Below are 23,415 nucleotides of genomic sequence, written 5' to 3' on the forward strand. Positions count from 1 at the left end.
AAAGTCGAAAAGAGAACAAAAGCCATTGAGGCTTAAAGACAGAAAAATAAAAGAACGGGTGGGCGGCAGAACCTGCTGTTGGCCTCCCGCAGTCTTTGTTAGGTCACGAATTTGCAAGCTTTTTTGTCAGTCAGTGTTATTTGCTCAAGGCTACTGGTGGAGCAGAAGAAGACCGCTCCATCAGGAGGCACAAGATGAGTTCAGAGGAACCAGAGGGAAATAATTTATCATCTTCAGCCGTTTTATTTGCCAATTTTTTTTTTCCCAGTGGATGAATAGATGGATCAGCTCTTGTGCGCCGTTTTATTCTAGTATTGACTTCATTTTGCTGCATTTACTTTTTCAATTTTGAGCATTAAATGACACGCCGTCATTAAGACTCACTGCCGCTTCATTGATTCGTTGGACTTGAAATTTTTCACGCCACATGTCCACTTGTTTCAAGTTTGAAAATAAATACGGCAGCAAATTGTGGTACCTCTCCTCTCGGTTCTGACCCACACACACTCGCCCGCCGTGACGAGGGGTCGGGTTGCTGCAAGAGCGCTGACGAACTTGAAAGCCAATACCGCAGCTGGTGCTGCAGGGAGACCAAGAAGTCCAAGGAGTCCACGCTCCGTTTCTATGGCGACACACAAAGATATCGTTGCTGTTGAGGCTGCTGCTCTTTTCTAAAACACATTCGGTCAGATTCTAGTTTGGCATCTCGGAATTGAAAATAGTTCAAATGAATCATAATTTATTGAACAAGTCGTTTATAATTGGCACTTTAATGAAAATTCCTATTATACAAGCAAAGTTAGTTTCTCTCCTCCAGTTCTTTTCTTTTTCAGCTTTTTATATGTATGTGGAAATCAATTGAAGTTCACAAATCGAAAAAATTATATTAGAAACAAACAAGCTCATTCTGTGCTAATTAATAAGGATTTCTTTCAAGTTGTCAGTGTTAACAAAAGAACTTTGGAAAGGTGCCAAAAAAACACCGAATAATTGTCTTCCAAGAAAAGATGTGTTATTCTGATTATCACAAAACACCACATTAACTGGAAAACCATTTTGAGCATCATTTCGGTCGGATAAAATCTACCTGGAGCAGTTGGCGACCTCAGCGCTGATCCCGTGACATCTCTGACCACCACATTGAGGGCTGGGGTTATCACATGGGCGTGTACGACATAGGCAGGAGCCCGCGTTACCGCCGCCGCCGCCGCCACCGCCGTCGTTGTGGCTACAAGAGGACCACGCCGACCAAGCACCAAAACCTCCATCAACTGTCACATTCCGAACCTGTGAAAAACCATGACGTCAAAGCTTGAAATACATTTTCCCCTAAAGTACAAAACCATCTATTGCGTCTAGAATTAGTCAGAAGATATGCGAAGATGGTCTCGGAACATGATGTTCCAAAATGCGAGTAATGGACACAGCACAGCAAAATGAAAAAAAAAATAATAAATGGCTAGCGTAATAGGAAGGTGACACAGAATTGAGTTAAACTAGAAGGTTGTTTTATCAGAGGAACTCTAAATTACTATGTGCTTTGGCAGGAAAAGCTAATATGAGCCATGTTGACACACAGCTCTCAGTTATAGAATGCACATAAAAAAAAAAAATCCGTATTTTAAATGGCAAAAGATTTGAATTATGGATTTTTACTGATATTACTGATGCTTTTCATCTACCTTTTCCTTGGTGGAGATAATAAATTATACTTCAGGAACAGGCTTTTTGTGTATGTGACCTTCAAGCCTGATAGTATATAATACTAATTGAAATTGAAATAGATAAATAAATGAATGAATACGTTATTTTCTAATCAAGGTCACAAGACAGCAAGCTGCAATGCTTATATTTCCTGTGCATCCTTGACTGAGGTTAATAAATAATTTAAATATCTGTGCAATGTGTATACATACTTGAAAAAAAAAGCACATCTTGGTCTCTCCACAAAAGGTGAATAACTAGTCATTATTATTTTAGAGTACCCTAGAAAGTGCTATATGTGATAGAAAAATGTTCCGGAATATTTTTATGGCCCACTGTGTATATAATGTACCACAGTTATACAAGGAAGTAAACAATACAAGTATAAATTATTCATTTTGTGCAATGTATATATATATCAAGTCACAATTCCTACCCATCCATTAATCCATTTTTTTTTTTTGTGATATTATATATTGATCCTGAACTGTTTATATTAAATTGATAGTTAAGAGGTGTCTAAAATCCCAGCGGGTACCAAATGCACCACTTGCCACTATACGTCAGTGTACCCAGATTCTTAATTAGTAGAAATCTACCTGCAAAGCATTTTCTGCTCACGTGACAAATTTCCCTGCAGGATGCCAAAACAAACTTGTATATACATAATGGCACTGTATTAATCCTACGTGTAGATAAATGTGTTTATGCAAGCACAAATATATGCATATTAGGTCAGCTTTATCATTACCAGCATCTGTGCATGAATACTGATTATTTTAAACAACATACACCGAATAGACTTATTCAATTGAATTATTTTGGTGCTGAGTGATTAAAAAAAAAAAAAAACAGTGCCACAGGTTTTATGTAAAATACCCTCATTTTCTATGCATGGGAGGCCGTGAGGAAGAGTATCAAGGGGCGAGCCGGCTGTTGTACAAGTGCTCGAGTCGGCGCGGCAGCTTCTGTTGATTAGAATAAAGACTGTCTGCCATGACAATCGTGTCAAGTGTGAGCACGCTGGATGTATTCTTGCCTTAAGTCACGTTTGAGAGATTGACAAGCTGCTTTGGGACATAGCACAGAGCAGCCTCCTCTGCTAGTAAAAAAAATGACATGAGGGATATTTCTGGAAAAGAAGAGCTGAGCTGATGTATGTGAGAGTTGGAGGAAAACGAAAAAGCAGCCAGAGGTGAATGATTGAGGAGGAGTTCTTGGGAGACATGCTGCTCCCATAAACCTTCCTTGTTGCTTCCAAGGATCATTTTTTTTTTGGATCTGATTTTTGGGATCTACTAGAAATAGCTCATGTGGATGTGACTATTCCATTCTTGAGGATATTTATTGACTGATACTCACAGGGCATTTTGTAATGCTCTGCTCCCATTGGCTCATTCTGGCGCTTTCTTCTAAGGTGGTACATTTCTTCAGGAGGAGGTCCCAACCACAGTAAGGGTCTCTGGCCCCCACACATGCCCTGGCAAAGGAAAAGATTAAATATATGAGAAACAGACAAATTCCTTCTAAAAGAAATGCTGATTTATTCTGCGTCTATTTCTTTTTTCTAAGTCATCCTTAAATAAGCACCGGGATTAACCGCACATTGATCAAATGTCCCTTTCAGGGGAAGTTCTTATGGATGGGCTAATTCAAACTCAAGATAGGTCTACAAATATTGACACAATGCCCTACACCTGGCCACAAAAAATAAAAAGAGTGAAAATACGGTCCACATTTGAAGCTGTAACAGCCAAATTCTAAATCTTTGTTGCATTTGATGACCAGCAAGGAATTGTCTTGATTCTTAGCGTGTGTGATGATGGATGGGATTCCATGGATGGTGTGGAGTTTTTACACCCGGGCCTCTGTCTCAGGTTTTACACTTGACGGACTGCCAGTCTGACAAAGGAAGTTAAAATGACCGATAACCACGACAATTTTGGAGGCAAGACAGTTAAGATGGGGAAAAAGCCATCTGAGGGCATCTCTGGAATATATATATATTTTCGTTTTAGCTAAAGCCCCCTTCCCAACATTGATCTGGCCTCTCTTAGATAACACAAGACAAAGCTTTGCTTCGACAAATGGTGCTTGCTTATGCATGTACTTACTCTCGAGCCTTGTGGTAGCTGCACCTCTTCAGGGGGATCTTGATGACCTGGTCTCGGACGCCCACGTAGAGCTCGCTTCGGCTGTGCAGGATCAGCAGGCTACGGATGGGCTGCCTCTTCCTGGCTGGGAATAGCTCAATCTCTTCCAATAGGCAGCTTCCCGTGGATTGATTCAAAGGCGAGAGCACTTTTCTGATGGTGCCGTAATCTACGAGAGAGAGGAAGTGAGCCTTGGTTTCAAAAGAGAAATATTTTTTTTTGTTCCTTAATAGGGCAAGAAATCATGCTATATTATAAACGTACAGTGCGTAACAAATTTATGAGAGCGCTGTCTGAGACCGTGTGGATGTGAGACCGTGTGGATGTTTTACTATTTTGAACAGAGATGAGAAATTTCAAATTAAATTCTGGCTGACTGGCCTTCTTTGGAAAAGTTAATTAATCTGTTTATTAATCAAACATAACATTTGCAAGTGAATTAATTTGAAATCTTAATCAAGAACCAAATGGCCCATATTTAACATTTTCATTTTGAGAAAGTTTGAATAAGAAGTGATAATAACAATTCTTAAAAAAACACACACACAAAAGTTCGGTAATTACCTGTGCTACTAATGTGAGATTTTTGTGAAGCATTATGGGTTCAAAAAGATTTGAAGGGGAGAATAAGGTGTTTTTTTTTACAGACAACAAATTAAAAGTACATAAATAGGCTGATTTTGATTCTCTCTTTTTGACAAAAGCCAGCAATTGCCTGTTTATCTGAAGCCATTCCTGATTATTCTCACTTAAGCATTATGCTGGTAGTTATCAGTGTTTTTTTTCCACCGTACTCAGAGCTGACACCCACAAAGGTTGAATGTGTTTAAGATTCCTAATCAGAAATTCTTTTGTCGGTAGTCAGCACAAAGGACAGATGGCTCAGCCTTGAGACTTTTTTGTGACAATATGCAATCAGGACTTAAGCTCGGCAGAGTGTTTTGTATAATGTGCTAGTGTGTCCTTAACTAACAGCGAGTCATGAAATCAAGTGGTAGAAACCCAAAGTAGTTATTAGAACCTATTTTTTTCCATTTAGGTGAGCCCCCAGAGATTTTTTTTTTCCTCCTTTGGGAGCGCCAGCATCTATCATATGCAGTCCTTTGGGTGAAGCAAAAAAATTAATGAGGTGCCGACTATGCAAATTGTCACAGGGTGGCCTTCTGGCTATCGGTTATGAGATTAAGGTTTTGCAAGTGTTTTTAAGAAATTGAATAGATGGGGAACGCATGTCAACAAGCTGAGCAAACATTTCCACGAGCTGCCAAACAGACTTTGGAATACGAGCAGATTTATTGTGCAGCGATTGTGAGTCTGTCTGGGTCTTGTTAAAACAAACACTTGAGTGTCATCTACATAAGTGATGTTGAATTTGATCCCCCTCCCATGCTACGGTGTGTGTAACAAATGATTACAAAATAGAAAGCAGATGCCTGGTGAGTATCTGGTGTCCCACTGATAACGCTTTCCACACTTTACTCCGGCTGTCATAGGCTATTGTCACACGAGTGGGATCAAACAGTGTGCTGATTGGCGATGACAACAAACAATAAAACGGGGAATCTGTGCGAGATGTCATTATAATCACTTATGACTTTTTTTTTTAATCATTGAACACAATTAAAATGTCTCTTACGATAAAATGTGTGGGATCACATGCAACATTGACAACTTAATTCTTGTTTGTCGGTTAAAAATGCACAAATGTGCTTGAACTCACCAGTGGCTAAATAGATGATATGGAAGAGCATGTCTTTGCCTTGCACCACATCCACGGCCACGTGGCTGAAGCGGACATTATCCTCCATGAAGTAGGGGACGGGAGCCACAGGTTGGACCACCTCATGCATCAATAGGAACTTCTGGGCGTCTTGCAAGTTCCTCTCCGTCAGGTTCACGTAGGAGCCTGAATCAATTGTGCCGCACTGTGGAGTCGGGACAAATTGGAAAACGTTAATTTGAATATGACAAGTCTAAGCTTGGCAGATATAATTCGAATGTGGCTATATATTTGCAATTCCCCTTGAATAAGCAGTCGTATAATAAATTGCCATTTTCCTCAGGCAAATCCTACTTGGACAAGTTCCACTTAACTGAGCCTGGACATTGTAACCATTAGTTCTAAGTGACTAGCTACCCTAACAACAAAACGGCCACTTTATATGGATCAATTCCCTGCATTCCATGGTCTGACAGATGAGCATCATGGAGGCTTTTCCGGTGATGGGCGATGGATCATCGCCCTCACCACTTCAGCAGACGGGAAATGTGTTGTGAGGGACAGCACTAAGCTTTATGCATGCCTGCTCTTATTGTTTCTCTCCTAGCAAAGAGACACACTGTATGAATATATATCATAATATAGCATCTCATCCCATCTATGGTGATGGCTGAGATTGGCCTTGTGAACACGGAGATGTGTATGATAACATATTTGGTGGCGCCAGAGATGGATGCGTGCTTTTGGCCGTTGGGTTGAGGGACAGACGCGTCATTTGGCTGAGTGTATCCGTCTCACCTTCTGTCCTCTGCTAAGATTGCAAGAGCCTTGCATGTTTTGAAAAAATGGCTCGCAACAAAAGGGCTCGGCTTTGAAAGTAGAAGGTGGAATATTTGAATTTCAGTTAAAATTGGGGTGGATTGTTTCAGATGCATTCTATTAGTCCTAAATAAACTAGTCTATTTTTTTCGTCTGTCCCTTCATTATTATTTATTACCATCGAGGTTTATGTGGGACTGCACATTTTTATTGTGACCCATTGTGACTCCAACAGTGACAAATTGATTCCTCAGACAAAAGTGAAAAACTGTGATTTTTTTGGGGGGGAAATTTCCGACATTAGGATAAAAGACAGGACAGCCGTTTTGATTCATGTCGACTGAAACAGCAAAATGTAAAATTAAGTACAAAATATATTGAGTATCTGTGGGGCTGTCACGAGAAAATCTGATCTGAAAAAGATCTCCTCATGTTTACAAAGGGACGAAGTCATAAAATGGTCTGCCGGTAAATTCTCTGCTCATAAATCTAATCCCGCGGCATCGACAAATTGATGAAGATGTCACCCAAACTAAGATAAAGTGCGCGTCGGCCCGGTGGCGAGCATCAGCTATTGTGAACAATCTTAAGGAGAAACGGAGATGGTGACGCTCGAGAAGTTTTTAAAAGTGCCTCTCTGGGATGTATCGACAGAGAGAGGGGGAATATGTTGGGAGTCACGAGCAGAAGGAAAATTGAGTTCCTAGAAGGGAAATGACTTTTATTCAAATAGCTTGTTTGCAGACATGAGAAAGTGTGACAGGGCTGAGTGGCTTTCCATGTCACTGAGTGTTTGCAGAGTTTTTCTTGTAGAACATCATCACGTTGAGTGCTACTGCTTGCTGGAAATATGCACAGGCTTGCCGGAGCATGTGCGGCGGGGAAGGGAACGTCTCACGGGTTGACAGCTCGGCCTTGAAGTGATTGCAGTCCCTCATGATGAGCGGGTGAGGATTATCAGTAAAACTCTAACCTTAAGAGCCACTTCTGCTAATAAAACATCCGACTCCATCTCTCAGTAATCATTCCTGAGGAGAAAAAGCCTCACTGCTGCTTGTGTAGAATAAGGATGTACTGGAAGATGTTTTTTTATAGATTTTAACTTGGTTGGCAAGATGCAAAATAAGGTTGGTTGTGTCTAATTGTTGGTAAATTACCTTAAAGTCAGGGTTGGGGTTAGGGTATGGCAGCCAGGCCGAGCGTGAATTTTCCTGGTACTTGAAGGGTCCATTGAAGACCTGTGATATGGCACTCAGATTGAAGGCACACACAGCAGAGGCAGCGATGCTGTTTCTGAAAATCAGGAAAGGAAAGGGGGATGAGAGGACAGACGGGATGATGGACGAGATGCAAGGCCACTAAACTGTATTTAGCATTGCTGTGAGCCAGTAATACACATGAAACACACCCCTAAGGTCAACTCCATTGTAAATGATGGCCGGTATTGGCTCGTAAATTCAACAACAGGGCAGAATGAAACTGTTTGGCTTGTCTGATTAACTGCACACATCCTCACGGTGAAATACAGCTTCGACTTTTCCGGCTGTCGCTTTCTGCATGTCCAAACGTCGTTCCGCTACAGCGAGATTGAAAAGATTTTCATTCTCCGCTCAGGACTTGGCGCATGTGAATTAGAATCTGACGCGGTTGGTTATTAAAGTAGGCGGATGGTTTCCAATACCTTGGGAATGACTTTGATTCCAGCAATTGGGAGCCATTCAACATAGATTAGTCAGCGTATTGCAGGTATTGCAATATAAAATAAATCCCTTTTTAAAGCATCTCCCGTATAAACTAAAAACCTGCTTTCATTTTGCCGTTTTTTTGATAAATGCTTATGAACAAATATTTATTTGGGTCAAATACACAATCAAAACTCACACATTGGTAGTAAAGATGCCGTAGAGCAGCTCCAGCTCGGGCAGGTAGAAGGTACCCTGGAGTTCGTTATAGTTAAAGGGAATTTCACCGGGCCGGGAACAGTTGAGTCGAGCCTTCATGAAGGTCGTCCACGTATCCTCCAGGAGGAAACGGCCGCCGATGTCGTTCTTACAGACGCGGCCGGCCCGGGAGAAGACGGTGCGACCGCAATCGTGCTCCACCGCGTACTCCCGAAAGAAGAAGTAGGTAAAGTTGCCGATATCGTAGGATGACACAAAGTTGGGTTCTGTGGCGGGACAAGAGGAAATACTTGGAAAATTGACATTCGCTGTGTATGGGCGTGCAACACAGCAGGTGATCGGGATTAATAACTACAGGCAATGTTATTAATGACTTTGCATTCCAACAGGAAAACTCATTTTTCATTCTTAAAGGTTGAGATGAAAAACGGCTCGAAGAGGTGAAACGTAATAGTTCTCACCCTGTCAGAAACACGTAACCCCAGCAACAGCGCCCCAGCAACCGTTCATCTTTTATGTATGACATTATTAGATCCTAACCGCACACTTTATTCTCCTTGGCAGTGATTTAATTCATCTTTAAATGGAAGTGTAGCAGTCCCTCCCTTCTCACTTCAACCTTCTTATCCTCGGCACCTTTAGAGGGCGGAGTAGGAGGGAAAAAAAAATAAATCGACACGCCGTAAAATTACTTATTAAGCACCCATTTTCCCAGGGGTTGTCACGTAGTAGCACACGGCGACTTCTAATTTCGTTTTCCAATTTAGCTTGGATGTTGAATGCGACTAAAGACTGCCTGACCAAATAAAACTTCTCTTCCCCCCTAAGCCAGACACCCTAAACTGTCTTAAACTCAAATTTACTCTCAAAACATTTCAACAGTTTGGCTACCTCCAACTTTAAGTGAAAAATCCCAAAACGTCCAGTTTTTATGGCAGCTAAAATGTCCAGCGTATTTTTATGGAACTTTATATAATCTCTCAAGCTACACCTGCTTACCATTAAGCCACTTGGAGTTGTACTGGGCAGTACGGAGCGGTGGCAGGCCCCCCAGGCTGCGGTAGATGGCGGGGTCACGCCCGGAGAAGTCCATCGCCGTTGCTGCGTAAAGCTCGCCGCTGGATGTGATGAGTGCCGTGGAGTTGTGGAGGGGATTGTAAGGACACCGTGCCATTCCGCTTATCTGATCGTGGATTTCTGTCAGATTGGTGAGCTGAAAGAAAAAAAAGACAAGTGAGCAGGTGGAAAATAGTATGGCCATTGAGATCATTCCTACAACAAAGCCAAATATTTTTTACACGGGCGTCCTGAGGGAACTGAAAGAAAACAATGTAATTGCAAATGAGATGCATTTCTTATTTCTACATAATCATCGAAGAAAGCTGGCAGGATATTACAGGACAACATATCAAAGGGCAACATTAAAATACAAACCAGCGTGCTGTGCTAATGTTTTATTTTCTCTTGCCAGTATGCAAATGAGGCAGACAAAATAAAATCATTACATTATGTTTGGTTTACATAGCACACACAGAAAATAGGAGGACAAAGAACTGTACAAACAAACGGAAAGAAACATAATCACAGTGCAGCTTTGGACTAATTAGCAGCATAAAACTCACAAATATAGCAGCTGCCAAGTTGAATTATATAATAAAAGATGTGATAAGACGCCAGCTAATTCCAAGGCTACTTAGCCTTAATGTTTTTTTGTTTTGTTTTGTGATACTATGCAGCTGCTTGTCAGTTTAAATCAGCAACCAAATCTTCGGAAGGCTTTTTAACCCAATATATAAATTTCCGGTTTGACCCTGACTAAACTTTGACAACTTACAAATGGCGTGGCTTTAAGACGTATGATTGAATCGTTTTCATGTAAACACACTACAAACGAACTAGCTTAGGGGAAGTTCATTTAAGTTAGCCTTGAAGCGGAGGAGCCATTCTGGATGCAATTACTTTCCTATCACTCAAAAGTTCCGCACGTATAACTCAGTACCGGTGGCTCAAGTCCTCCAGCGTTGCCTCGACTCGACGCCTTAACCCATTCACAGCTCAATTCCCTCTCTGGCCTCGCACATATATATTTTTTTGTAAAGATGTAATGAGTTTGCTCATATGGCGGGCTGCGCTCTATTCAGCAAGCGGAAAAAGGCAAGTTCGTGAGCCAATTTCCGATTTGGATCACTGCAACTTTGGCTCTGTCCACGTCTGCTCGGCCTAAACCACAACAAAACCGAGCAGTTCTGCCTGCCTTGGGATGAAAGCCTGTTATTGAGCGGATGACTTCTGCGGGCCGGACGGACAAGTCCATTTTGGGCCATTTAAAGGAAGAGCAATGATAGATCAGCTGTGCATCCCAGAGGAAATAAATCTAAAGATAGTGGATAGTGCAGCTAGCAACTGTGCAACATGGACAGTCTAAAAGCCAGAAATAGCTTTTTTGCTCATTCTTACTTAAAAACCTGTTTTTAGCATTTAGCATTCTTTTACAGTGTCAATTAACCATCAAAAGAAAATAATTTGATATTATTTAGGGGTTGCCAAAACAACCCAGCGGATTTTAGAGACTTGCATCATCTATATATCTTTTCAACAGAAGTGGAAAGGTCAAAGTTTGATTTCTATTAAACAGAATGTCAACTCTGATAACATTCTTTTTGTGCACAAGCAACATCCGTTTGTGACATTAATGTCCACCGTGTGTTAACAATCCATCAGTGGGTTAATATGGCGTTTGATGATATACCGGAATAATAATGTCATGACATTTGAACGTTATCCCCTGTGAGAGGTGTCATGGCTATATTAAATCATGAAAGCATCCCGCTGTGAGATGTAGACTTTGATAAATAGCGCCGCATTTAAAATGCTGCTCTGTACTTCCCTGGGATTGAGGTACAAAAATCAACATGTTATTGGTGTTTGGGTCATAATCTTAATCCAAGTGAAATCATTTGATGTTCATACCGTTCGGTTGGTGCAGATAGGAGTGAAAGCATTGGTCCCGCAGGTGAAGAGCCTGTTTCCATTGACAAGCAGCACCCTGATGTAGTTCTGGCACTCCTCCTGCGGAAACACAGCAAAAAACCGATGATGGTTAGTTAGCAGCTGGAAGCCGATCCGGTGTCTACCTATTGACGAGCGGGCTAAATGAAACTTTGAGAGACAAAACACCTGAAACCACGGGAGGGCCATTCTCAAACATGGTCGAGGCTTGATACCATATGATCAAGTCTAATCCCGCTCAAGCGGACATGAGCACATCTGGATGAGGTAGTTTAGAAAATTGGCTTGAGTGTAGCTTGATATACTTCACTCAATCATGTTTCTTCTCAGCTTTTTGCCTCCCTACACGAATCAATTCACTTTACTCTCCACTACGGTTAAGCACACACTGCCACTCTGTTCTCGACTCTCTCTTTCCATTCAGACGTTGGCGTAGGCCTGCAGCAAAGCACTTAGCGAGAGCCTCACGAGAAATAAAACGAGGTGACAGTGTGATTGACTTATCAAATGATTGATTGCCGGTGTGAACTTTGCCGTCAGGCTTTCAGCAAAGTTTTACTTGCGATCTCCATCAACAAGCTCACGACAAATGGAACAACAGTGGGTTCACGTGTCAAGAGTGCAGCGATTGTTTTTTCGCCCCCCAGATACATAAATTCTCGCAAAGTTCCGTCGTTTGAATTGTCGAGGGAGCCTATGTAGCAATCGAAAACCTTGTAAAAGCTGCTGGTGCCTGAGACAATTGAAATGCTCATGGGAAAATAGCCACACCGATTTTACCCTTCTGATAGATCTTCATTCAGGTCAAGATGGAAGTTGACTCTGAAAATTTCCAATTTACATACGCTAAGTACAGTAAATGAATCTTTTATGAGAAGTTGCTACTTTGTACTTCTGTGCTGCTGCACTTTTATGGCTATTGCTAACTTAAAAGCATTCCGCTTGTGTAATTCTAAGTCTTTCGAACATCTCGCTCCTCCAATAAATAATAGCATTGTTAATATTTTCCAGTCTTGTTTACCAAAACGCCTCTACTAATGTTCCATGACTGTATTTGTAATCCCCAGGCTGTTATAGTTTTAAAAGACAAAGCAATCCAGCCGTGTCACCTCAATTCTTACAGTCAAAGTGAATCAAATATTTAATAGAAGAACAGATAAGGGCATTAGAGAGAGAGAAAAAAACAAATTTACTCAAAGCATAGGCGCTATGTCTTTATAATAGCTTACCGGTGGTTTATTCTGCCAGATAAACCACAAAAGGCTTGTCAGTAGCAGGAGAAGGAAGCCCTTTATTGCTATTCTTAGTGTAAACCACATGAGTCTTTGCTCACAGGGGAGGTGAGGAAAACAATTTTATTCTCAAGGACTGCGGTAGGATTGGACTGTAATTCAAGGAAACTATCCCTTGCCGGATAGATAGCCTGACTGTGAAAGATGGAAACCACGTCACGTTAACTTTAGGTTGACACGCACGAGCATGCTTTGTTTAACTTAAATTTTGTTCTAATTTGCTGTGTTATGCAAAAAATATTTCCTTGTTAGCGACAAAAGCTGATGCAAAAGTGTCTGGAAATTGATCAGAGCCAACACGTGATGTCACAATGACAACTCTATGATGTCACTGACGGTTAAAAGAACGCTCAAGGATTTACTTTGATGCTACTTCAACTTGTGTTCTCGTTACATTCTGAAAGTATCAAAAAGGTGACAAATGGTTGGGTTCATCTTCCAATATGGTTGAGAGCATTCACTCTTTTTTGCACCGGCCATCTGCGACCCATGTCACGCTCAGGTTTGTGTGCGTGGGTTCCAGCTCCTCAATATCAAGGAGAAAAAGCTGGTACTGGATGGAGGTCTATTTGGGATGAGCAACAAAAAGAAAACTTCCAAATCAGATAAGAAACCTTCTATTCCTCCCCGTCAAAACGAGCCACAAAAGCAAATTCTGATTTGTCACCGAGGAGACCTTCGTACTCTCCGAGTTCCACGTGAGGAAGTACCCGGGAAACAATTAAGTCTTTCTTCTTCTGAGTACGACCGAATCCTCGCTAGAACCAAGGAGAAGACTTTACAGGCGGAGGAAAAGGCTTCCCAAAAGAAACTCGATGACATTAAAGCTGCAGAAGAAAGAAAACGGCAGATGATTGAGAAGGACCGTCGTTCTGCTCTGGAGGCAGAAACGGACTTACAATCGAAGAAGCAGAGCTTTGAACGTTATCAGCACATGCGGTGTAAAGCCCAAATGGAGGAGGACAGTCAGATTCAAAAACTGGACACCCGTATTCAGCGTTGTAAGATCCAGTCTGATCTGGACACCCAATTTGAGTGGAAAAAACACTGCGAGGCAGTCGAGATTGCCAAAGAGAAGGCCGAGTTTGAGCGGATGGTCAAGTATCATCAGCGCACCCTCAACAAGGTTGAAGAGAAGGAGAAGAGGCGGAAGGAGAAGCGGCTCCTCCATTTAGAGGTTCTAAAAGAACAGATAAGGGAAAAGGAGGACGCTGCCGCCGCCATACGTCGGGAGAGGATAAACATGGCCAAACACGAGACCGATGATGTTAAGCTGAAAAATAAATGCATCGATGAGCTCAAGGAGGAGAGGCTGAGCGATCTCAAAGCTTCTGGGATTCCGGAGAAATATTACAAATATGTTGAGAAGAAGTCGGCAGAAGCTGGAGCAAAATCCAAACAATTCCAGTACCATGCACAATGATCTTTGACCAACATGGAGTCAAACGGATATACTGACAAACATGGCTGCCATAACGGCAGCTTTATCAGACTCGAACAGTCCTTCATGACCAGACCAAAGAACCGAGTCAAGTATTCGGATTAAATCTTTTTTCGCCTGATGAAACTGTTGAATGAATCTTAAATCTTTTGTGTTGATCTTACCATCATTAGAAATGACAAAAACAAGTATTGACCGAAATTAACCAAGAACTCTGATAGATAGTAAAAACCCTGCCATAGTTTGGTTTTAGCCAAAGGTCATTTAACCCGCCTTCCTCGTTTAAGGAGTGTTGAATCAAAAAAAAATGTTTATGGAAGAATAATTGTGACACAGTGCTTATTTTCTTACCATGGGCAATCCATTTTCTGGGATATTTGCTTCCGCTGAGTTGGTAAGCCACTGAGAAATGTTGTCCAGTAAGGAGTTGTCGCCCAGTTTGATAAAAACTTTTCATATTGAGGAAAAAGTGCTCCCGTCTGGAGTACATATGCGATATGTATCTTTCGAATTGATCAGCAAGACCAACAGATCTTGTGGATGTGATGTCATGTTATGGTCTCTCAGTGACAAAGCCAACTGTGACTTCATAGTGATGTTGTGATTGTCCTCAATTTGTGATGTCATCAACCACCTCTATTTTAAAGTAGTCCATTTTTACATGTCGGTCTTTGTCTTGACATCGTTTTGTAAAAACAGATGGGACAACAATAGCTGAGTTTTTACCTAAATATTTTTTCTTCTTTTTTTTTTTTTTTTACTTTGGGACCAAAATAACGGAGAATCATGAGTGTGGCGGCGTCATCTTTGGCCCGGCAGGGTCGCTACTGCATGAAGGACCCGCTGGCTCAGCCTGATGAAGCTAAATATGGAGTTGAGTCCAACCAGAGGGTTCCTCTGATACGAATGCAGCCAAAAAAGACTATTGTTATCTGCAACCAAGGCTTTATATACAACGTCCGAGTTCCACGCGATGAGCTCTACGTGCAGACAATCAGCCTTTCGCAGGCCGAGCATGAGCGGATTCTCGCAAAAGCCAAAGGCCCAAGCATCCTTGACAAGGAGTTGGCAGCGTTAAGAAAGGCGGCTATGAAAAAGAAAGAGGACATAAAGGCTGGCGAGCAAAGAAAGCGGCAGATCGTTGAAAAGGACCTTTTCGCGATCAAGCGCGAGGCAGATAACGAGTTGCTGTCCAGAAGGCTTGCCTACGACCGCTATCAGGAAATGAGAGAAAAAGCCGATATAGAAAAGGACGCTCAAATCAAACGGCTTGACAGGTTGGTTATGAACAGTAAAATCCAGGCCGAGCGCGACAAGCAGCTCGTTTGGAAAAAGCGCTGCCAGGCCGTGGAGATTTCCAAAGAGAAGGCCGAGTTTGACCGGGTGATCAAGTGTACGCAGGAGGCCATACGCAGGGATGAGGAGCGGGAGAAAAAGCGAATGAGGGACGCTTATGTGCATTTAGAAAGCATCAAGGAGCAGGTGAGGGAACGCGAGCAGATGGCTTTAACTCGGCGCAGGGATCGACTCTATGAGTTCGGCAACATGAAGGAGAAGATTCAGCAGAAGAGTCAGTGGCTGGAGGAATGTAAGGAGGAAAGATTAAATGAACTCAAGGCTTGCGGGATCCCGGAAAAATACTGCAAGTACGTAAGGAGAAAGACCAAAGACGACGAAACGCCGCCTAATCGAAACCAATATCGTACACACGATACGTTTGACCAATTACTCCGATGGACAAACTGCTCTACTAAAAAACCTACAGAGCAGGACGATATACTAAATCCTTTCCCGCCATTACCGCCAATCTCTGTAAAGGACACACCTGAAGGAAGAGATATGGAATGAAATCTTTTCCAGACCTTCCACCATCTTTCGTCTTAACCAAAGAGAAGTGACACATTAGTGAAGGAAATAGAAAAAAAAAACATTTGATGAGTGCCGATTGAGAAAAAAAAAAAAAAAATCTAAATATTTGTGCAATGGGAGTTTTTTAGTGTGAAATGGTTTTTACAAATGATGTTGAGCAATGATTTCTTTACTGGGATAATATTGTTTGACACACTCAGTGGTATTTAACAATGTTTGTTAGTGCGCTTAGCTTGCACTGCACCATCTAAAGAGGTCCCCTGACATTGGGTGACCTTTGAACTACCTCTACAAGTGAATGAGGTTGTGTTTTTATCTGTGTTAGTGTATATTTGTGTTTGATACCAACATAGTTGAAACCATTTTTTTTTTTACAATTAAAACAAAAATATTTATTTGGTGTGTTGGTTTGAAAATCCGACCTGAAAACTTAATCACAACACATTTTGTTCCCTCTGATCCAGAAATTCTGAAACTATAATAAGTGATTATTTATATTTCCAAATATATAATATAAAAATTTAGATTTATAAACTACTTTCTTTGTGATGCTTGGACGTCATACCTCAGACTTTCCTCGGCTGAAGCAAGCTCCCTTAGTGAATTCATCACAGTGCCACTCAGCTTCCTGCAGAAAGAAAGAAAAGAAAAAAAAATCAGAAAAATCATGTCAGTGTTTCGCTACCCGCATCAACGATTTCGCCACGCAGATTGGTGGGCGGGGTGACTTAAAGCAGAGGCCAGTGGTGAATGAATTTGTCATTATGCTCTCATCATCCTCAGCCCCACGCGTCAACACACACATACAGGGCCAGTTCGTAAGGCTACGTTAGATACAGACACAAAATCCAATTAAAGTGGGTGCCGAGCGTAGTCCTCAAGAAGCTCGAGTGCGCCAATGTGATTGATGTGTAAGCAGGGGTAAATAAAAAAAAAAAAAAGACTCCAAAGCATAACACAAGTGGAGGAGGTGATTTACATGTGAGGCCGACAACGGCGGTCGTTGATACGACTTCTTAATTCATGAAATAAGATGAATCACTTCTTGTGATAGATGGAAACTTGTCAGTCGAAAACTTGGCTGGCATTGAGAGATTCAAAGTGGACAAGTGGTAAAAATAGTGTATCTGCAGAAATTAACATCTAACCCAAAATGATTGATGAACCCAAGTATGTGGTTGTGTGGTAATCGATTTTTTTCTTTTCGAAGCGCTCTTCCTATCTTTATAAATGCATCCATTTTCAAACCATGCACATATGAATAATTGCATATACATATTGTCAGCATTAGGAAAAAGCTGAAATGGAGTAGAAAGGTGAGAGAATCTGGTCCCATTTAAAGATCCCGTTGCATATTAATGCGAGCTAGCTTTTCTCTTCTCACTGTGACCTAGTCAATTTAAATTCCAGTCGTAAATTGGATATTCTATCTGTGGCCACATATAGTAGCAGCTCAGCCAAGTCCCAGTGGAATTGGATTTTGGACTTTCAGAGCAAAGCATCATCATTATACTCCATTTTTTTTTTCTTTTTAATACCTCTTATTGTATAATTAAAATGGCCTCGTCAAAGGACGACAACACTTGAGATTATTTCAATGCATCAAAACAAAAAAATTTATTATTGATTTAGTCATCAAAATGGAACATTCAGAAAAGAAGTAGCAGGGATTTCCCTGCACATCGGGAGAGGTGTGAACTCAAGGCAGAGCGTGATAATAAAAACATATTTGTGTCGCTCAAGCGCCGCTACTACGCAGCGTGAGCAGTTTTTCGACGTGATTCATCAACACGTAGGAGCATCTCGTCTGGCCTTATACTAAGTTGTGACTGCAAACAAGCCGTGAGTGATGTACAGATACCCATCGAGACGGGGGAGATGAATAGAAACCAAGGACAGGACATAAACAATAAATAGTCTACTTTAGACGTCTGTCAGAATGAGGGCAAGAATGTGGGCTCAGTGAACTAGTTAGCCAAGGAGTGATGAGCTGAATTGTAAAAAGGACATTATTATGAGCAAAGAAAACTCATGCTGCACTGTGAGTGAAAGCTGGACAGCAGGTTTGGGTTGGATTCACTGAATAACTAATATTCCAGATATTTTTTGGATGCTCGAGTGATCTCATTTATGGAGAAAAAAAATGGTTGACTGACATCACATGAGGTTTGAAGTGCCATTCCAATTAGTTTGGCAATTGTCTGTCCAGAATATATTTTTTTTTTAATGTCAGACCTCGCTAATGTCAAATCTGTGACAACGCCAAGCTGGCAATCTCCATTAAAATTTTCCCAAAAGCCCATGTTGCATGCTTTTAGCAGCAGCAAACGGTCCAAAATTTCTCAATTGGATGAAGAATTAAATATGAAGCATGAGGACTTTATTTTCATTTCTAAAAAGCTCAGCTCGATTCTTTCAGCCCCCTTCAGTTATGGCTTTCAGGGCTATCATTAAAAAAGGTGTAAAGTGTATTATTAAACCAAGGGTGCAATTGTGACCAAAATGGGCTGCTTTCATTCACAACATACAGCAACATCTCCAAAATTGCAGTAGGGTAGACCAATGGGGAAGTGGATGGCATGTAAGTGGAAGATTGCTGGAAAACTCTATGCTGTGCAATTTGCAGTATTGAATTACTGCTCTAGTGTTGCCTACCTCAATTACTACATTGATGTGATATAGAGACAATGCAGTACGGTAACGTCAGTGCCGCTTGAGTGTAAGGGGTGTGACCGAACCCCCCCTTTGTGTTGGAAGCCATTATCACTGTCCCAGATGTTAACACGGATGTCACCGCGCATTATCTGAATACGTGCCACGGCTGCCTGAAGGTTCACTTCAGGCAAATGCCCTGCTTGAGCAATTTTCCTTTGAAAGGAACTGATTGATTAAAGATAAAAAGGCTGTTACAAAGATGTGCCGAAAAGGCTGGCAATGGTGTGGGAAGTCAAATGTACCATCCTGGCTCTGATCGTTTTCGATAGTTCTTGTCCTCGTTAGTGCGGTCGATGAGCCAATGCATGTCCGCTGCTGACTTTGAGTGAAAGACAACTTGTTGTATACCAAATTTTGTGACCGATGAGCGGAATTCGTAAAACTCTTAAGATAATAAATTGGTTAGATTATTTTATCGTGGCCTGAAGGTGTTATAAAGTAGGGCAAGGAGAAAGTACAAGCTGTTTGCTCTTGACAGTGTTTCGCTGATAAGCGAGGACGAGGGTGGAGGTTGACAGGAAGACAAAAGCCACTACAGGCTGTGGGAATAAAAACATCTAAAGAAGCATATGTCAAGTCCAACCATGAAAGGAAAAGCAAAGATGAACTCACAGAGCAAGGTCTAACATTTTTTTATTTAGTTTTGAATAGACAGTGATGTGTGGTGACTATATTACAGTTTCGAATTCTGTATCTGTCCCTGATCTTGTGTTTCTTTCCCTCTATTTTCTGACCACCGAGTGTAGCTGACACTCAAATTATGGTTTCTGGTTTCAGTAGATCTCTTGAGTCTGGCACTGATATGTGTAACAAGGCAGAGAAGTGTATCCCTTAAATCCTCCATAAAATCATTCCAGTTTGAAAAAGGACTCAACATACATATGATAGATTTTGTCACAAAAGGTTTCAAAGCCGCAAGAAAAATTTCATACGTTTACTATTCAAGCCCATGCCTCACCACATCCTTCTTTTTTTTTTTAAGTGCATAGGATCACAAACACCTCTTGAAATGTGAGAAAAACAATATTGCAGAAGGGAAAATAGTCGCTAACATCAATACAAATTTATATGAATGTATATCCAGCGAGGTAATCAAATTCCAATGCATGCACAGTATTATTTTTTTAGAAGACACAAAAGGAAAGAAAATACTTTCCAAGGTGTAAATGGTAAAAGAGCATCTTTGCTCTTTAAAATTCCACACTTGCACTCAGCCTTCTGCCTGACATGGAAAAATCGTCTCCAGTCAAATGCAAAGCAGGGACGAGCACCTGGGTCACTTCTAAGTTTCAAGCTTCTTTTTTTATTATTTTATTCACTTGCATCACAGAGCACAGAGTGTGACCAGCATAGACAAAAGTTTGACGGCGTCTTAACTTTTGTTTGACCAACGTCTTGTGGTCTGGAAACGAGGGATTAATTGATAGGATTGGTGGAAATCTCCCCCATTGAATCTCGGATTAAAGAAGGAAGGGTGAGCTTCACAAAAGCATGCGTGAGCATCCAATCGAGACTGCCTGAGCTTTTTCTTGTGTCTCCCACCACCCTCCTCTCCCTCCTTTCCGCCAGAATTGGCCTTGCCTCCTATGTCATTTCATCATTTTTCTCATTTTGCTTTCCAGGCAGCTTTACGTTTACATGGCTGCCACTCGTCCCTCTTTGTTCTATTCAGCCATTCTCAATCCCCTGTTGCCTTTTTTTTTCTTCTTCTTTTCCCTCAATCTCTCCACTGGTTCTTCTGGGATTTTAAATGGCAAACATCAGCGGCTGTCTACCCATCAAAGAACTCTCGCTGCTACCGACAACAAACAAACCTTGGATGTATCAATGTTTGTACGTGAAGAGTGCGGAGCCTCAAAGGTTTAGCTCTGCAGGGGGCAGGAGTACATGCAAGGCTCAATTAGGCGTGAAAAAGTTACATTTCCACAAAAGTCTTAGAATACTGGCTGTTGAAAAAATATTAGTTCTCAAGGCACCCTTAAGCAAGGCACCAACTTTGACTGCTTGGGGGCTTAACACTGTTTTACAGCCCCCCTCATGCCCCAAGAGATAGATGTAGGAAGTAGTAATTGTAGTTGGGAGGGGGAGTAAACAGGGGCGGAGCTAGAGGCAGGGCCGCGGGGACACTGACCCCCTTCTGAAATATGTTTGGGTATTTACCGCCCCCCCTCCATCTTTGAAAAATTATTTGGGGTTGTAAAATCATTTTGGGATATCCTTGCCCCCCTGCCCCCCCAAGGAAAAAAATCCTAGCTCCGCCAGTGGAACACACTTGCTGTAGTTGGATCAGCATCAAAGTGTGTGCAATCGTGCTCCTTCATACAATTTTCCATTACGCTTTGTATATTAAGAACAAAGGGAATTGTCCTCTCGGGAAAATAATTCTTCCCTGGCCTGTGCGACATTTCTCAATAAGGTTCAGTTGAAATTAGTTTTTGAAATACGGTTTGGTGTCATCTTCCAAACTAAAAGAATAGAGATTAAAACACAACACCTACGTGGATTATTTTCAGAGTCACTGCATTTCCTCATTTCTACTGACAAACGGCTCTTCTACTGAAGGGCAATATTTAAAACTAATATTAAACAACATTATGTACTTTATTTTACTGTATTTTAGCAACAAAAAAAATCGAGCAACTCTTTTCCTTCCTTGCGAGAGGCTTACAAGCAAACAAGCTGTCACTCCAGAGGATGTGCAGACATTGTGACGTGTGAGATGCAAAGCTGTTTTTTACCGTGACAGCTTTAAATTGTGGGTAGTTGCAGCTTACTTCATCCTGCATGAAAAGTGTTGCTTGGGAGCCAGGGGGCGGAGCTAGAAAGTAAGACGGCAGAGGAATCTTTACACTCACCTGGATCAGTGTTAGGTCCTCGAGATTGAGCCTGAAGAGATGATTTCTAAAAGGAAAAGAGGATGACGTGAGGTATGGTATTCCAGATAGAAATAGAGGAATATTCCACGGGGGATTTCTAGTTTAGGAAGTTCAGAAGTAAACTATTTTGAGCGTGTCAACATATTTAAAAAGGCAGCTTGACTTGGAATTTCAAATAAGCCTTTGCTTTCATTGATTTGAGTAGCTCAAACAACTGCAGCAACAGAATATTTCAACCTCAATTGGAAAAGTCGTTTAGCAAGTTGAATGGAGACAAACTATTTCCAGACCCAAGGTGGTTGCCGAATAACGTTTCTCTGGTCTCCCAGCGCAATAAAAACGATGAGAAGAGTTTGTGACTGCAAATCAAATCTAGCTTATCTCTTATTTCATCGGTGGTGTGAATATATGAAAAGGAAAAATATTCTCTGAAACTTTCTTGTCGTGAATCTCTTGCGCCACCTTGCCTAAAGCCTTTTGCTTCGGCAAACCGCAAAATGATTTCATTGACAATCATCGCTTTTCAAGAGCGATCGCTCTGGCAAGAAATAATTTTTTTATTGACCCACAATGTATCAAGATGGCTGCATAGCCAGCAGGAGACCCTTGAGAACTACTTTCATTTTCTCTTTGCCGCTTCTTTAAATGGTCTATATTTTGCATGTCCTGCAAATCATCATCCAGGAGGAATTGGTTTAGATTCAATTTCAAAAGTGTCAATAAATGAATTCCATGTAAACATTCATATCTTACACTTGTAACTTTTCATCACTATTCTTCCTTCTTGGCATGCACTGCGGCGTCACACTCCCTCCGTGCATGCACACACATATTGTTATACACAACCCGAAATCTATCAATCTTCCTGAGGAGAAGCTATCAAGCATGTCTCGGTGCAGCCTCTGATTTTTACCGTATTGATATTTGCATCGATCCCTCGTCCCCGCCATTATCACCCACGTCTAACGCAGCTTGCCTCCATCTATGCACCCAAGCACAACACCCTCATAGTTAGACTCTCAGCAGACGTCGAAGTTGGCCATGAGTGAAGACTGAATTAAATCACTTTTCTGAGTGGTCCTACTCCCACACACTGACAGGATTAGCTCAATCTTAGCTAAAATAGAAAGTGCCTAGATGGGGAATCTTAAATTAGGTATTAGGGTTACGTTATATAAATTCCTCAGGAATACCGTCTTTATTTAGTTATATTTCTTGATTATTAGGCTGTGCGGTAAGGCATAAACATTCCACCTTTAGTTTCATAACATTACAACTTTTGTTTTTCTTTTTATTATGCCCCCAAAAGACCTTTGAGGAAAAGGATCCAGCAAAAGTCGTTTTTCTTGGCCTTTTGAAGAAAAGCTGGTGTCGTGCAATGCACCAGCGAAGCGCAATAAAATACAACACGATGACAAGGAAAAGTGAAACATTGCAGAAAAGACACTAAAAGAAAAAAAAAGTCTGACTTACCTGGCGCCCACAATCAGTTCGTTCTGGCTGGGATCAAAGGTCAACTGGGAATAATCCACCGTGTCCTCTGCTTTGAACCGGAAAATCCACGGCTCCATCCCTGCCAATGGCAACAAAGGACGCGAGTTAACCAATCAGAGTTAAGATGGCGAGACACAGCTGCACAGATGTATTAGCCGTCTTATTGTAACTTTTCTCTAGACGCACACAAAACAAAAGAACAAGTCTAAGGGTCACCCTTGATTTACAATTTCATCTTCCTTTATGTTCACAGATGTTGTTTTGCAATTCCAAGTGTTTACAACAGCAGTGACACATTTATTTTGCATTACAATGAACACAAAGACTTAAAAGATGCCACATGCTCACAGACACTGTTTATTCAAGTGCACACAATTTGAATTGGACCTGGAATGGACTAACTAGTCACCATCCAAAACAAT

At 41.4% G+C, this 23,415-nt stretch overlaps 2 protein-coding genes and 1 long non-coding RNA gene across 7 annotated transcripts in view; 2 read left to right on the top strand and 1 right to left on the bottom strand.

Annotated features, from left to right (window-relative positions):
- LOC125985726 (uncharacterized) overlaps positions 1-23,415 on the top strand; it is a 70,518-nt gene that overhangs the window by 19,447 nt on the left and 27,656 nt on the right. The window lies entirely within an intron of this gene.
- The window catches only part of sema5a (sema domain, seven thrombospondin repeats (type 1 and type 1-like), transmembrane domain (TM) and short cytoplasmic domain, (semaphorin) 5A), a 66,950-nt gene that overhangs the window by 17,968 nt on the left and 25,567 nt on the right, over positions 1-23,415 (bottom strand). For 3 of the 5 annotated variants that reach the window (XR_007487417.1, XR_007487418.2, XM_049748760.2), the window contains exons 3-14: positions 22,973-23,072; positions 21,479-21,524; positions 16,474-16,536; positions 11,268-11,366; positions 9,297-9,510; positions 8,278-8,563; positions 7,554-7,689; positions 5,578-5,782; positions 3,819-4,026; positions 3,067-3,184; positions 1,088-1,287; positions 479-622 (exon numbers count right to left, since the gene is read on the bottom strand). Coding sequence is in view for 3 of the 5 variants with exons in the window: in XM_049748760.2 (XP_049604717.1) it covers positions 479-622; positions 1,088-1,287; positions 3,067-3,184; positions 3,819-4,026; positions 5,578-5,782; positions 7,554-7,689; positions 8,278-8,563; positions 9,297-9,510; positions 11,268-11,366; positions 16,474-16,536; positions 21,479-21,524; positions 22,973-23,072 (1,819 nt within the window). In the remaining 2 variants the exon portion in view is untranslated. Of the gene's footprint in view, positions 1-478; positions 623-1,087; positions 1,288-3,066; positions 3,185-3,818; positions 4,027-5,577; positions 5,783-7,553; positions 7,690-8,277; positions 8,564-9,296; positions 9,511-11,267; positions 11,367-12,535; positions 12,801-14,390; positions 14,525-16,473; positions 16,537-21,478; positions 21,525-22,972; positions 23,073-23,415 lie in introns of those variants that run through there. The other 2 variants (XM_049748762.2, XM_049748761.2) reach the window with 2 other exon arrangements.
- Positions 12,871-14,021, top strand: LOC125985725 (cilia- and flagella-associated protein 45-like). The gene has a single exon (XM_049748764.2). The coding sequence runs from the start codon at positions 13,173-13,175 to the stop codon at positions 14,019-14,021; it is 849 nt and encodes a 282-aa protein (XP_049604721.1). The 5' UTR covers positions 12,871-13,172.

Source organism: Syngnathus scovelli, chromosome 18 (assembly GCF_024217435.2).
Source record: "Syngnathus scovelli strain Florida chromosome 18, RoL_Ssco_1.2, whole genome shotgun sequence".
Taxonomy (NCBI): Eukaryota; Metazoa; Chordata; class Actinopteri; order Syngnathiformes; family Syngnathidae; genus Syngnathus; species Syngnathus scovelli.